This window comes from Channa argus, chromosome 1 (genome assembly GCF_033026475.1).
Source record: "Channa argus isolate prfri chromosome 1, Channa argus male v1.0, whole genome shotgun sequence".
NCBI classification, from domain to species: Eukaryota; Metazoa; Chordata; class Actinopteri; order Anabantiformes; family Channidae; genus Channa; species Channa argus.
In genome coordinates, this window is record NC_090197.1 from 38621973 (window position 1) to 38636622 (window position 14650).

General features: G+C 40.3%; 2 protein-coding genes across 2 annotated transcripts in view; one reads left to right on the top strand and one right to left on the bottom strand.

Moving 5' to 3' along the window:
- Positions 1–1064: 1064 nt before the first annotated feature.
- On the bottom strand, positions 1065–4512 carry znf503 (zinc finger protein 503). Its single transcript, XM_067518982.1, has 2 exons — positions 3924–4512; positions 1065–3557 (listed from the first exon to the last, which is right to left on the bottom strand). The coding sequence occupies exons 1-2, from the start codon at positions 4176–4178 to the stop codon at positions 2124–2126; spliced, it is 1689 nt and encodes a 562-aa protein (XP_067375083.1). The 5' UTR covers positions 4179–4512; the 3' UTR covers positions 1065–2123.
- A 6010-nt stretch (positions 4513–10522) lies between these two features.
- lrmda (leucine rich melanocyte differentiation associated) overlaps positions 10523–14650 on the top strand; it is a 204366-nt gene continuing 200238 nt past the window's right edge. Inside the window, exons 1-2 of the mRNA XM_067519423.1 lie at positions 10523–10775; positions 11556–11656. Of these exons, the coding sequence (XP_067375524.1) occupies positions 10734–10775; positions 11556–11656 (143 nt within the window). The 5' untranslated portion in view covers positions 10523–10733. The remainder of the gene's footprint in view (positions 10776–11555; positions 11657–14650) is intronic.

Consider the following 14650-nt stretch of genomic DNA (forward strand, 5'->3'; position numbering starts at 1 on the left):
GGGAGGCTTGGTAATTCATGCACACATGCGCCTGCCTGTTCCTCCAGTGACAAGGCCAGGGGGAGGGGCACATGATAAATTGCCTTCCACCGGGGACCTCCGAGCACAGCCACCATGATGTGAGTAAAAATGGAAATTGCTCCCTTTCACCGTCATTACATCAGTTTAGGACGCGTGTGAGGCCTATGCGCACTATGAGAGTTTGTTTCGTCTGACTAACCGCTATGCGGTAGACAAGACATGGCTGAGGAGTATTCTGAATAAATACTGTAATCCAGCTGGGTCAACGGTATCTCCAAAAGACCTGACAGAGTTTATGTTGTAAAGAGTCAACTACTGCAAGGGTTTATAGATAGGCTGTGCAAAAGATGTAGATCATTTTTATTGCTTTGTTGATTTAAAGCTATACACCATGGATAATTAATTGTGACTGTGTGAACTCAACTATCCACTCATGGACCGATATTGATTTATAATTGTTTTTCTATATATTAAAAGGACAATAAGCAAAAATGTCGAGCTGATGTTTCTTGTGAGTCCCATATAGAACTCATCAGTAGCAATATACAGTAAGTCCATTACTGTTATCTGTGCAGGAACTCAGAAAAAAAGGAGATGATAGAAAATGTTTTCATATGGGATGTTATTATTATTCATTTTGACTAATAGCACTTCAATATGCGCCGGACTTTGCGAGATCATACAATGAGTTGTGAGTTTTAGTACCCGCATAAAAATCCCACAACTTTGCACAAGTTAGATATTTTAATAACAAATGTAGTTCTGTGCACATTAGCTTTACAGGTGGATGAGATTATCAATCGCGAATTTATAAATATCATCTGATCAGCCATTCAAAAACACTTTTAACGATTTTTGTATAAACCACTTCTTTGGCCTCCGCGCGGAAATCTCAGTGGTGGAGCGGTGGGCTTTCTCTCAGCTCGTAGCTTATATCATACATAAAAAATAAAAAAAATACAAAAAAAAAAACACAAGACGTAGACGCTCGCAAAAAGTTCTTGTGCATTAAACGTGGAAGTTTGAAAATAATATGGAGTCAATTTTTCTTTTACGGTTATAAAATTGCTGTGTGTGTTTTTTTTAATTTAGCAAATTAAGAAACATACCTGGGCTCATAATTAAAACAAAAAGAAAAAAAAATCGACTTTCCTCGTCCAACCTTTTTTTCTATTTCGCATTTTTTTAGTAAGTAAAATAACAAGTTAGTCTACAACAAGTGATCTTTCTTAAACAAATCATTGTAAAAACTCAGCCACCAGCAAATTAAATTCTCCATTACACACACTTTGTAAAGCCCGTTTGACTCTGTGCGCACACACACACACACACACCTCAAATATTAAAGTTAATTTAGAATTTTAACACGTGTGCTCTGATTAAAGTAACGATTAAAGCTTCTCAATATTTGGGCTTTGAAAGAAAGAAAAATTCACATTATGTACAAATATCACAGCAATTAACTTTTAAAAAAGGATGACAGCATAGAAAATCTATAGGCCTGCCAGTGTCAGGAAAATGATCAATGAGGTTTTCTGAGTCTATTAATTTAACAGGCCTAAAACAAACGTCATTGGGAAATAAACACGACTCTTATTTCGATATGAGTAGTATTCAGAAAATGAGGCACACGGAGATATGGAACAGAATTGTTTCTTATTTTTTCTCGAGAATACATACAAAAAAATACCAATTCTCTTTCCAAGGTGTACACCTGAAAAATAACGGCAATTTAAAATGTGGACATTTTTTGAAATTTAAGAAACAAACATGCATGTAAATTATTTTCTTCTCAATGAGACATTAAATAAGAACAAATACAATCATAGCAATTTCAAATTAACATCGAAATGAGGAACCCTACTTTAATTAGTACTCTAACGTGTGTTTTCACTTTACCTATAAAGTTCAGTTTCATCATAATGCACTTTTTGAGTTGCTCAAATATTTTCCATTTGCAGCTATTATCGCCTGCTTTTAAGCCGACATATAAATAAATACAATTGAAGTCCACGGATCCCGCCCATAAGTTTAGCGCTGTTAATATAAAAGTCTTTATATTTGCATTCTTAGTACTATAAACTTTCCAAAGTCATTTTCCCTCACTGGTATCCAAGCGCTGATGCTGTAGTGAGTCTCTGGCCATACAGTGCATAAGGGGAGTAGTAAGGACCTGTGGCTGCGGGGACGGGAACGGGGGCACCAGGGGTTGGAAGGGGACTTTTGGAGTATGGGTGGTAGCGGCTGCTGAGTCCTAACGCGTGGTGCGGGCTCCTCAGAGCCAGAGTCCCGGGGCTCCCGGGGGCTCCTGACGGTGGCATGTGCATATGGCAGGCCATGGCCGCTGCTGCAGCGCTGGCCAGCGATGAAGACCCAGGATACCCAGAAATCAACTTCTCAGCCCCAGTAAAAGCAGTATGTGTCCGCAGGTGATTCAGGAGCTCTTCTGAGGTGGAGAAACGCTTGTCGCATGGTCCATTTGCCGACACCCAGTTACAAACATGTGGGAGAGGGTCGTTGGGGAGCATGAAACCGTATGGGTACAGGGGGTGTCCGCTAAATGATGGCGCTGAGGAATGAACGCCATGTATGGGATGTGTCGGGTACATTAGTGGATAGCTGGACTTGAGGGCGCTGGCGGCGGCTGCCGCCGCAGCAGAGTCGTGTGTGCAGGAAGCACTGGCTGTGCCCGCCAAGTGACTGGCACAGTGGTAACTGAGGCAGTAAGGGTCTCTGCACAGGCTGGCTGACATGATGGACGGTGGAGAAGCCCCAGCCAAAGGACTGGATCCAGCCTTACTGCAGCCCAGAGAGCTAGCCAGCTGTGCGTTTACCAAGCTCCCTCCGTGGGGCAGGAAGTGTTGAGGGTAGCCAGCATAGGCCCCAGCCAAGCTACCTGGGTAGGTCATCCCAGCAGGAGGCAAAGGGAAAACTGTCTGTCCCGGTTTGTAAGGAGAAACCGGCGCCACGAGTCCTGACCCGAGAACGGATGCGGAGGATACAGATGTTACAGATGGGGACTCCGAGGAGGAGGTGGATTTAGTGCCAGGCGTCGTCTCCTGGTGTTGGTTGACCTCCACGTTAATTCCACCACAGCTCACGCTTATCCTGCTGTGGCTAGTGGTGCCCGAGCCGTCCGTAGTGCCATTTTTATTACAATCAGACTCTTTCTTTTCATCCCTTTCCCCACATTTCCCCTCTGATGGCATAGGGGAGGCGGAAGTGCTTGAGTTGGGGCTGCCTGTCCGCGGCGTAAACGGCTGGCAGGTGGCGCTCGGCACTCGGAAACCAGACTTCTCTCCGCCTGAGACACCCGAAGACGAGTCCTTCTTATCTGAAGGTTTAGAATAAGGTTTGAAGCTAGATTTGTCATCCACACCGATGTCACTCAATTTCAAAGGACCGGATTTAGATTCCTTCTCACTAGATCCATTTGTTGTTACTGAGGACAGTTTGGAAGAAGGTGGTGGGTCCGGTTTGCCGATCTGAGAGCAGGTCTGCGCCAGAAGCGCCAGCGGACTTTTCTTGGCATCTAGCTGTAGAAAAAAAAAGATTAAAAAAATGTTGATAAATGCTCTCAGAAGCAAAACCTACTGCTTTCTTTTGTTATTATCAAAAGTACAGGGTGAGAGAATGCAGTTTCTGTGGAACATTTCCCGACATTTTGAAGCGGAAATGTATCCACGGGTCTTGCGTGAACAAAACTACGGCTGCAACGCTTCTAAAAACAAACTGCAGCTCTTTATAGAAAACATTTTGTTTTTATAACACGGGGGAATCATGAATGGATAGTGTGTGTTAAGAGGGTAGACCTCTAAAATCCCTGAAACGGCGTCGTATCCAAGCTAATAGCCAAATTACTGAACAATATAATTATAGAAAGTATTTAAATCATCTCTTACCTCTATAGGACTAACCGGGGTAGAAGGTAAAGGCTGCAGATACTCCGGGTGCAAAATGTGTCCCGACCGTGCGGTAAGCATTTTCAAAACCTTGATGGGAAGTCGGTTCGCTTGCCGTAATGGATCAGCCGGAGGTGCGGAGTGGAGAAAAGGCTTGTTGATGCTCGCTGAGCTGCTATTCCGAGAACTGCTGCTTTCCCAGGCTACACAAATATCACTATTTTTCAGGGCAGACGCCGAGGGCGACGTGATCATGTCCCAATTGTCAGAAAATGAAACGGAGCTGCTTTCGTCAGATTCATTAAGACAATCAAAAAAGCATCGAGCCTCTCTTAGGGGAAAAATTGTAAAACGCTTCAATGATATATAATCCTGGTGGTAAAGCAGCGAGGCGCGGCAGCTGGAAGGAGCCCGTGCGAGGTTATCGCAGATCCGTGGCTGCGTCTTGCACCATGAGCGCTGCGTCTTGTGTGCGCCTGTCTGCAGGTCCTCGCTCTGCACTCCCGAAGTACGGACTGGTAGAAATTTTCACTTCAAAAGCAGCTGAATTAGTCCGAGATTAAAGCCTTTGCCGCCTTCCAATCAAATGGGACCCTGAGGTGATTGGAGGGTCAAGGGGATGTGACGTTCTCCTCTTTGTAAGCGCCTTTTTTTGACAGCTCGGGGGAGGAGTGAGGCTTAAATATATTGGTTAGTGAGACCGCTTACACTATTTCAGATGTGCGACTCCGGGTTCCCTGCATGCCTTGACATGGATTAGTGTGCCATAATTTAATCTTTGAACCGTGTATATACAAATTATAACACACAATGTAGACTTACTTCTAAACACTGGCAGTTTTATCTAACAAAACATATGCACATTATGTGTTTGTTTAACTTCGATTCAAATGGTAATAACCTACTTGCTTGTGTCGTGTCGTGTTTTATCATTTTAAGCACATTACTTTACATACCATACATTACAGAATGTATATCTTATTATAAATTCATGTAGAATTGCACTTCCTGATTTGTATGTGTAGCCCTTTGTGGCATTGTCGACCATTTCTCTTCTTCTTCGCCATTAAAACACTCAGAGGAGCACTCATTTTTGAAGTTTGTATATGAAAATAAGTTTTTCGGTAGCTCGTGGTTATCTTCGCAAGTGTTTTTATTTGCTTTCCTGCAACCGCCTGTAGCCCGAGAGACGCACAACGCAGGTGGCGTTTTACGCACGTCCGCAACCGGGGCTTTTCCCCACCGGCAAACATAAAACCAACCACTTCAGCATGAATTCCCTAAACAGACAAGCGTTGACAGGAATAGACCAATGTAGTGATGGAGGGATGTGAATGTCACATGTTTTCAGTATAATATACACCGCCCTTCTATTTCTATCTCCACCCCTCCGTCAAGTGTCAATTCTGCTCCACCGCAATCAATCAGTTATTTGTCAGACGCTGTCAATCCATCGCTTGATTTATGTCAGCTATTGTGGCTGATTACATGCCAGTGTGACTGCGGGAAAAGAACAAATGGGGAGCGAGGCATTCTGCAAGAGACATCAAGTTTTCGGAGGAAATAAATCGATTCTGGATTTAACTTGTAATTTTTAGATGCCTCGACAGTAGCCCACATCTCTAGTTCAGACACAACGGGCAGCAGGGAGCACAAGCTGTAGATTATATTACTTAGGCTTTTCATTCTCTTAGTTATTAGGCAAAGTGTGTAACTTCTGGAGATCTTCATCAAATACCTCGGAGGTGGTACACATGATGAAACTTTAATAACTTGCAGACAGTCCAGCTCACATGTTCCAGGGAATAGCTGCGAGTGCTTTCAGGTGCTTTTTCCATAATCGGCAGATTATGGTGTTAACAAGAACCCTTAGGAAAAACACCGGTGCCACTAAAACACTCCTTACGAAAAAAATACAAATAAAAAAATATAAAGTAAAACGGGAAAAAAACTTAATTTACATTTCCATTGTCTACCATAATGTAGCCTATAATTTCGAAATGAGTTTGTTTAAACAATCTGTAAAAGTAAACATTCATTCAGAAATGATCATGAGTACGAGCCCGGTGAAACACCACGGTCTCTAAAAACAGAACCCTGTCCATTTTGGCTAAACGCATCTGCTATTGTGTTGTTAAAACCTGTCATATGCCTCAGGCACACTGTCATCAGCAACAAGGATAACAAAAACAGGGAACAAAAAAGAAATCCAGACATTTTATATTCGTGTCAGCTCGATTTTATTTACATACAATGAAAATGATTTATTTTCTTTTAGAGGTGGAAAAGCGGACTCGAAAAAAGAAAGGAAGAGAAATGGTCTGTCAGGCCGCTGAGAAAAGAAGTTTAAAATGCCTTGAACTATTCACCGCTTAGATGGCTAATCAGTATTGAGGCTCCAGGGCGATCGGGCAGCTTTTCAATGCGGTTTTCCTTTCATCTCAATCGGGATGGAGGCGCTCAATTAAAAGCCTATCAGTTTGTAAGTAAATCAACGCCTATCAAAGTTGTCACTTCAAACAAAACGATTATTATTGCAACCCGCCTCTGCCATTAATCTCTTTCTGTGGTAATCTGCTTGACAGGTCAACTTGGAGAGCAAGAAAACCTGGAGTGGACAGTCAGGGGGCAAGATATGTGTTTGTGAAAAATACATGGATAATAACAGAAAACGTGCTGCGTGTCCGAGTCCACAATCTGCAGCAAATGTAATTTGCGTTGAAGGCTACAAAACAAACATTTTGTCCACATGGTAGAAATCAAAATCTAGAGCGACTATTTACAAATAAAACTTGATACAGAAGAGTGAAAAGCCAATTTTCAGCTAACTGGAAAAAAAAACGTTTTCAGCGTAGGCCTACAGTGGTCTGCATGACTGACTGCAGCATGTAAACTGTGCATGAAAAAATCAAAACAAGCGATAATTAACTTCTCTGTTATTAGTCAGAATTTTGATATCATGTGTAATATAAATATTCAGCAGCTCCAGAATAGAATTGTCAATTTAATCTCTGTAAGAGTCCAAATGAACATAGTCCTTCATATGTTTTCACTGCCAGGAAAGTGGGGGATGTTTCACAATATGCAAAGATGTGTGATTGATAACAGGCTTGCTGTTTTCTGCAAGGGCTGTCAGTCCGTGACACAATATGTGAGTTATTAGGGCAAAGAAGGGCAACCATAAATTTTCACTGTCAGGCGAAAACCCTCTTTATTGTCCGTATGACGAATGGGCTACTGCACCAGACACCAAAATACTCGGCATTCCCCTTAAATGGGAACACATTTTTTGCGACTATAATTCACGATATTTAAATAGAAAGTTTTAATATCCCCATATATTTCATACCACTGACATGTTTATGAATCACTCCACGCATGCAAATACAACTATTTACATCTCTCGACGAAATACGTTAGATTTGCAGGATTACACTGGGCCGACTCATGAAGCGAGGAAGCACAATTCTGACTCTTGGAGTTGATTCATGGAACATCAAATAGAAAATATAGCTACAATTAAAAAACTTTCATGATCACAGACTTAAATTATAAATAGGCTGCATCTAAAAATTATAGTCTACAATTTACTTACTTCCGTGCTGTTTGAGAGATATGACCAAGATTACCATCGAATTATTAATTTTATTTCGCTCCGTTTACACTCCATCAGGCTAATATTTAGTTTACTTTAAGACAGCAGCTCTCAAATAACCTAAAAACCTATTTTAGAGATGTGTACCGCCTCTAAGCAGCGGCAACAAAGTAAAAGATATATTCTTTAATTATTGAAAAAATTAAAACGCATGCAAGAAGTAAACTATTTTTTCCCCTAAAACTCCAAAGAAGGACAGGTTTACAGGAAAGTCCGTGACACGACATTACCTGGAATCACTGCCTACTAAGCTCCGAAGTAAAACGTCAGAGGTAAACGATTAAAAAAAAAATAACTTTGCAACAACATAAGGATGTAGTCCTTTCTTTCTAACAGCAACTCATTTTAAATTAGTCAAAGACAACCACTCATTGCATTCTGAAGCCATGCAGCCTCTCGCCGTCTCTCCAGGCGTGTTGCAGGGGGAACGGGAGCTTTTCCGCGTATGGGAGGTCCCTCGTGACGTCACATAACATGCAGTGTGGCAGAGGAGATGTGAGGCGCAAACTTTCTGACTTTGTCGAACAAGGGCCACCATGACCCCAGAGAGTGCGTTTCCCCCCCTCAATACTTTTTGAAATTAAAACTTCAGGTCCTTGTACGCATTAACACAGCTTTAGAAAAATGTTATAAACAGAGCATCTAGGTCGGTTTAGTGTTTGCCTGCCTGCTGTTAGAACTCAGTGACACTTGACTAAAATCTAAACTTACTTTTTAAAAATTGAAAATATATTTTCATCATGTAAACATTTTTACATTCATATAAACACTGCAGTAAAATATGTATTTTTAAAAATTACATATTTGTTGCAAAGTGTGCAAAAGAAGTGACCTCATTTTTAACCTTTTTATCTAAAGCTAAATGTATTCCAAAAGTTTAATGAAACAATACATTTATGTTTGTATGTTTACTGACTTACAGGTCAGTTAGTGGGTCTGTTTAAATTAAAGTCTTCCTAAATAAAATTTTTTTTTTGACCACTTGGATATAATGTGCATTGAGATTACAATTTCACCATTGTATTGTATTGACCACACTAGTATTATACTGTAGCCTTTAGCATATAGCACATATCCAGTCTTATCTGCTGTCAGGAGCTTAAAGACCCATAGTCCACTTGAACTATGGTCATTCAAGATCAGATTCACAAACAGATACGTGGCACAGATACATTGAATTATTAATAACATTTACATTCAGGGTAAGAATGCACACACAAACCTACAAACAGCTGTTTTAGTCTTAAAAAGTCAAGACCCACAAGTTGGTAAAAATTGCAGACAGTATAGAAACATCAGTAAATATGTTTAAACATACAGTACAAACACTAGTTCTTTATAAGATATGTAATGTAATGAAATGCTAAATGGCCTGCACTTAAATAGCACTTTTCTACCATATTGGTACTCAAAGCACTTTATACTGCTTTTTATTCACCCAGTCACAAACACACATACACTCACACACTAAGCAGCTGGCCTAAACTCACTGGGTTAGTGTCTTATTTAAACCTGCGACCCTGGAATTGGTGGATGACTGATCTACCCCCTGAGCCAAAGTTGCCCCACAGTGTTTTGCAACTATCTTACAAGTCAGACATGCCATGCAACAAAAAAAAAATGTAATTCTGTGTAGGTTTTATTATGAAACATACACTGATCAGCCACAACACTGAAACCACTGACAGGTAAGGGGAATAAAAGTGATTATCCTGTTGCAATGGCACCAGTTAAGGAGTGGCATTTATTAGGCAGCAAGTAAACAGTGACTTTGACAAGCTAGGGTCATATTGAAATGGCTACATGAATGGATTATAGCTTGTCCAAAAGGGTAGGTCTTGTGGCGTGGGTATGTATTTTTCAGTAAAAGCAGTCTAAGGATGGACAGCGACAGGGTCACTGGCAACTAAGGTGCGCATGGGAAATGAGGGGCAGTCCCTCATGTCAAATCCCATGGTAGAACTGCTGTAGCATAAATGGCTGAAAACTTTCATGCTGCTTATGATCGACAAGCAGTACCTCTCAAGCTCCATCAGGGTGGATGGGGAGCGTCAGTTCCTACTGCTGAAAAACATCCCCACAGCATCATGCTGCCCCCACTATGCTTTACTGTAGGGATGGGATAGACAAGGATGTGAGCGGTGCCTGGTTTCCTCCAGACATGACACCTGGCATTCAGGCCAAAGAGTTCAATCTTTGATTCATCAAACCAGAGTGTTTTTTTTTATCTCATGGTCCGAGAGTCCTTCAGGTGGGCTGTCATGGCCTTTTACTTGAGGAGTGGTTGCCATCTGGCCACTCTACCAAACAGGCCTGATTGGCGGAGTCTTGTCGAGATGGTTGTTCTTCTGGAAGGTTCTCCTCTCTCCACAGAGAAACACTTGAGCTCTTTCAGAGTGACCATCAGGTTCTAAACCTTCTTTCACTACATCATTATGGGGTATTGTTTGTAGAATTGTGAGGAAAATAATGAATTTGATCCATCTCAACTCACCTTTTAATTTTGGAGGTTTAAGCGGAGATTGGGGGTAGTATTGAACCTATAATCTTCTCACCAGAGATTTTAAACTTACTGTAAGAAGACTATGTTTAAACTTGAAATCAAGTTTTACACAACCAATTACTGCATGAAGGGAATTATGAGTTAAACCCAGATGAAGATCAGCAAACTTCGCTGTAGTCACATAAGTTCTAATGTAGACCTATTGTATTCAGTTTAATTAACTATTGATATAAAACACGTGGTGCCAAATAGTTTTAACTCTAGCAAACAGGTGTTGTTCTTTCAACAGGTGGACATCAGCACAGCACTTTGTCTGAAAACAACTCCTATGTTGTCGTGTTTTAATGTTACTAAGCAGTATGTCACTCACACGCTGATCGCCAGCACTGGGGTTTCAGCAGGGACACGCCCACGGTGCCACCGCGTGCTTCCGCACAACAGTAGGTCAGCTGATTAACGGCACGCGGAAACTGTAAAGTGAACGCAAACGGGAAAGTGCAAGTAGATCTGAAAATAGTCGGTGAACATCTCCAAACATCCCAGTTTAATGTTGACATCTGCTGGTTTCTTGCCTGAGCGGGACTTTGGACATCGGCTTTGACAGCCTGGCTCAGAAACACATTTACTGGACTGTTTTCCTGTGGAGAAAGTTATGGCAGACAACGAGTCGCTGGTCGCGTTAAATGGGACTCAGGTAAGTTTGTTTTGGAAACTTCCTGTCGCACTGTCCCCCCCAACTCACATCCCTGCTGCATGTTTACCATTGACTGATTGACCGGTGCTACTTGCGTTTGGGTTTAGATGATTTCTGCCACATAACTGTTAGGTGTCATGTGACACACCGTAGACAGTTTTACGGCTGTGACGTTCAGATCTGCGCTTCCTCCAACTGTTTCACTTGAAGAATGAAAGCTTTAACGTTGCAGCAGTATATTGTATAATGATGCAGGATATGATGATAAAACTATTCAGTGCCACGTATTAGTCTTTGTCTATTGATCTTGCAAATCAATGGCATTAGTCTGGGTGTTAACAGTGACAAAAGCTTGGACAACAGGAAACATGCTCCTTTGTATTTCATTCAGAATACACACTTGATGGCCACTGTATTAGGTACACATGCACAATCTAATGAAATCCAAGCTCCACAGCAGCTCCACCATGAATTCTAGTTCACAAGGTTATCATTTGTCAGTTTTGCCCACCCTATTTAAAGTAAATGATAGAGCTTGGATTGCCTTAGATTGTACAGTTTTCCTAATGAAGTTGCAATTGAGTGTGTATTCTGAATGATATACAAGGGAGCATGTTACCTGTTGTCCAAGCCCAAAATCATTATTGTTAACATTACAATAACATTATTATTAATGTGGTATCAAGCAATTTTATTTTGCTGTGTTCATGTCAGCGGTGTTGTTGTCTTACTACTGCTTATATTTTTTATTTATTGGGTTTTGATTTTTTATTCTTCAAGATTTCCTACATTGGCCATGACTGTAAGGACATTCCAGACTTCCTTGGAGACACATATGGCCAGTTTGCAAAAAGGCTGGATCTCAGCTTCAATGAGCTCAGGTAAGTGTTAAAAATGTAATCACCTGGATGCATATGCTGTCTGTTTCTGGGAGACACGCATCTTTACATCAGGTGCACCTGAATGTGTGCTGCCAGTTAATCGGCGGTCAGGGTGTCATGAGAGCATCAAAGAGCTGAAAGAGTCTTAAGAGCAGGGCTGATGCCAAACTGGGAAAGAATAAAAAGTGCAATCGATAAATGTGACATGCTAATTCGGGGGCAAATAGAAGAAACAATTCTTCTTTCAGGACATGAAGGGGCATCTTATGGCAGCTACTTCAGCGGGGGCTGCCATTTCAGTAGTAAAACTAGCATAGTTGATCTGGCAACTAAAAGAAAGGAGGTGATGGCTGTAAAGTGCTTTTGTTTCAGAACTCTTTTCCATTAAACGAGCTCAAAAAAAGACAAACTATTTGCTGAAAAATGTGGTCTTGAGGCAGTTGTCTGTGGTGGAGATATGGAGCCTTCAATTAAACCTTTACATCTGTAGGCATAAATATGGCAGGGAACAACTGAGAACAATTGCCCGACTATACTAGTTTTATTTATATGCTCCCTAAGACTCATAAGAGCCATTAACTTGCAAGGAAAACCTGTTGTCTCCAGGCATTACATAATTAATATGAACCAGTGAGTCAGTTTGTTGAATTTTTCATTAACAATACGTTTTATACACATCCATTCTATGTAGTAGAAGGTGTTTGTATTTGTAAATGTGAAAATAATTGGAGACATTTTTTTTTAGTTACATTTGACATTGACATTGAAGTCTGCATACTATCAATCCATATAATGATCTATTCAAGGCATGTGCAGAGAAAGCACCTGGTGAACTGCTGTTAAAATTGATTAGTTATTTAAACTTCATTTTATGTGTTAGAACAAGTAGTACTGTAGTGTCAAGGAACAAGTTTGCACCTAATCATGCAAATTTAGATATGGGATAATGTAACATTTTCTTCAACATAAATTTTTGCAGGACATTCTATTCTCGAAATAAGTTACAGAAGAAAGTTGTTATACAGGTTTAAAAGTAAATCTTTAATTAAGACACTATATAAAAGAAGCAGATCCATTATTGAAATGTATCAGAGTGTACACTAAAGAGCAGATTTATTTTTTGCTTATGTAAGTAAATGAGAACAAATATCTTTTTTAAAGATAGCAATACAGTTCTCGGTGCAAAGAGCTCTCATTCCTTAAGGACAGATTTGTCAGACTGAAGAGAATAGAGAAAGAGAAAAATGTTCTTTTCTGTACCATATCAAAAACATTATAGCATAATGTAGACTGGAAAGTTTAAGATGTATAACGAGTGGACATCAATTAATATTAATGGTCACATGGGCTGCCAAGCCAAATATCACCTTAAGCTAAGAATGGGTTAATAATTAGAAATGGAAATGCCGTGGACTTCATAGACTACACCATCTTTTTTTTTTTTTTTTTTTTGTCCTTCCAGCTTATCCTGTAGGTTCAGGGTCACCGCAGCCGATCATTTGTCCGCATGTTGATCTGGCACAGTTTTTACGCCGGATGCCCTTCTTGACACAACCCTCCCCAATTTCTACCGGGCTTGGAACCAGCACTGCGAGACTGGGGATGGGGAAATGGGCTGTTGGGGGTTCAGTGTCTAGCTCAGGGACACTTTGATATGTGGTTGGGAAAAGCGGGGCACAGACCTCTGACCCTATGGTCGGTAGGCAGCCACTCTAAGAACTGCGCCACTGGCGCCCCCAGTCATGGACTACACGATCACCAGACACTATATAAAACCAGTCAGTTTCCACCCTAAGGGACAGTGACATCAGCTTACTGAAAAGACAAACATTCTGGATAATGTAAACATTACTGAACCAAATAGTTTAAATTAATTTGATTTTTATGATAAAATTAAATTTCCTTTTTCCTTCATTAGGGCACAGTCCTACCTCCTGTAAGGATCAGATAGAAAGTACATCATAAGCTTTGCTCGGCCTAATGGATACAGCCTAGTGTTTCGTTTTCATTTCATTACAACTGTTTGCAAGTGAGTCAGAGGAAGCCACTATAAAATATGCATTTGTTGCATATTTGTAGTCATGTCTGACTGTCAATAAATTAAGATCTAGACATTCCCTGTGTGCTCTGGAATTCCTGCTCAATGTTCCAATGCTCACTGTGAAATTCACTCTATTAATGTATTCACAGGATTTTTCTCCATTATGTTGCTTAGCTTTGCACAAGATATTGTGTACAGTGTTTTTTAAAGTGTGCTGCAACTGACAATTACTCAGCCTAGTACAAGGATTGTTGAGTTTGAGAGCTGTCTATGGTTAACTCCACCCTAATTGACAGATAAATAATATTGCAAGAAAGCATAAATATGGCAAGAAGGAAGTTAAGCAATTGCGAACAACTGCAGAGGAAGTATTTTACCATTTACAAAATCATTTTGTTTGCTGTACACTGAAGATAGTTAGGTTTAAGATCAAAGAATGTATATTGTATAAAAGTTTAAAATGATTTTACATTACATCTAGACATAGACATCTAGACAACATGGAATGCAGCACCTTTTGTATCAGATCAGTCAGATTTTATGTATTGGAGCAACTTTTTTTGAATGGATAGTTTGAAAGTTAATAGAATTTATATTTTGTAGCAGTTTCTTATTTGCAGTAACTGCATCAATCCTGTGACTCATTGACATCACTAAATTGTTGGTTTCTTCTTTTACTATTAATATAATATTAATATTAATATTGTTCTCAGCTGTCTATAAAACTTCCAAATCTTTTGTGGAACACCTCTGTAACTTTTTCTAAATTCCAACCTGGTTTTCTTTATGACCTCTGCATTTGTGGTCATGAAGTCTCGGAACTGTGCATTGTGATATCGTCACTACCACTCTGGCGGTTGTCATTGACTGTTGTTTTGGGGTTTTGTTTCAGTTTTCACAATGCTTCTGTTATTAACTGTTGTTTTTTTTTTTTTCTTAGCTGACCTTTTCCT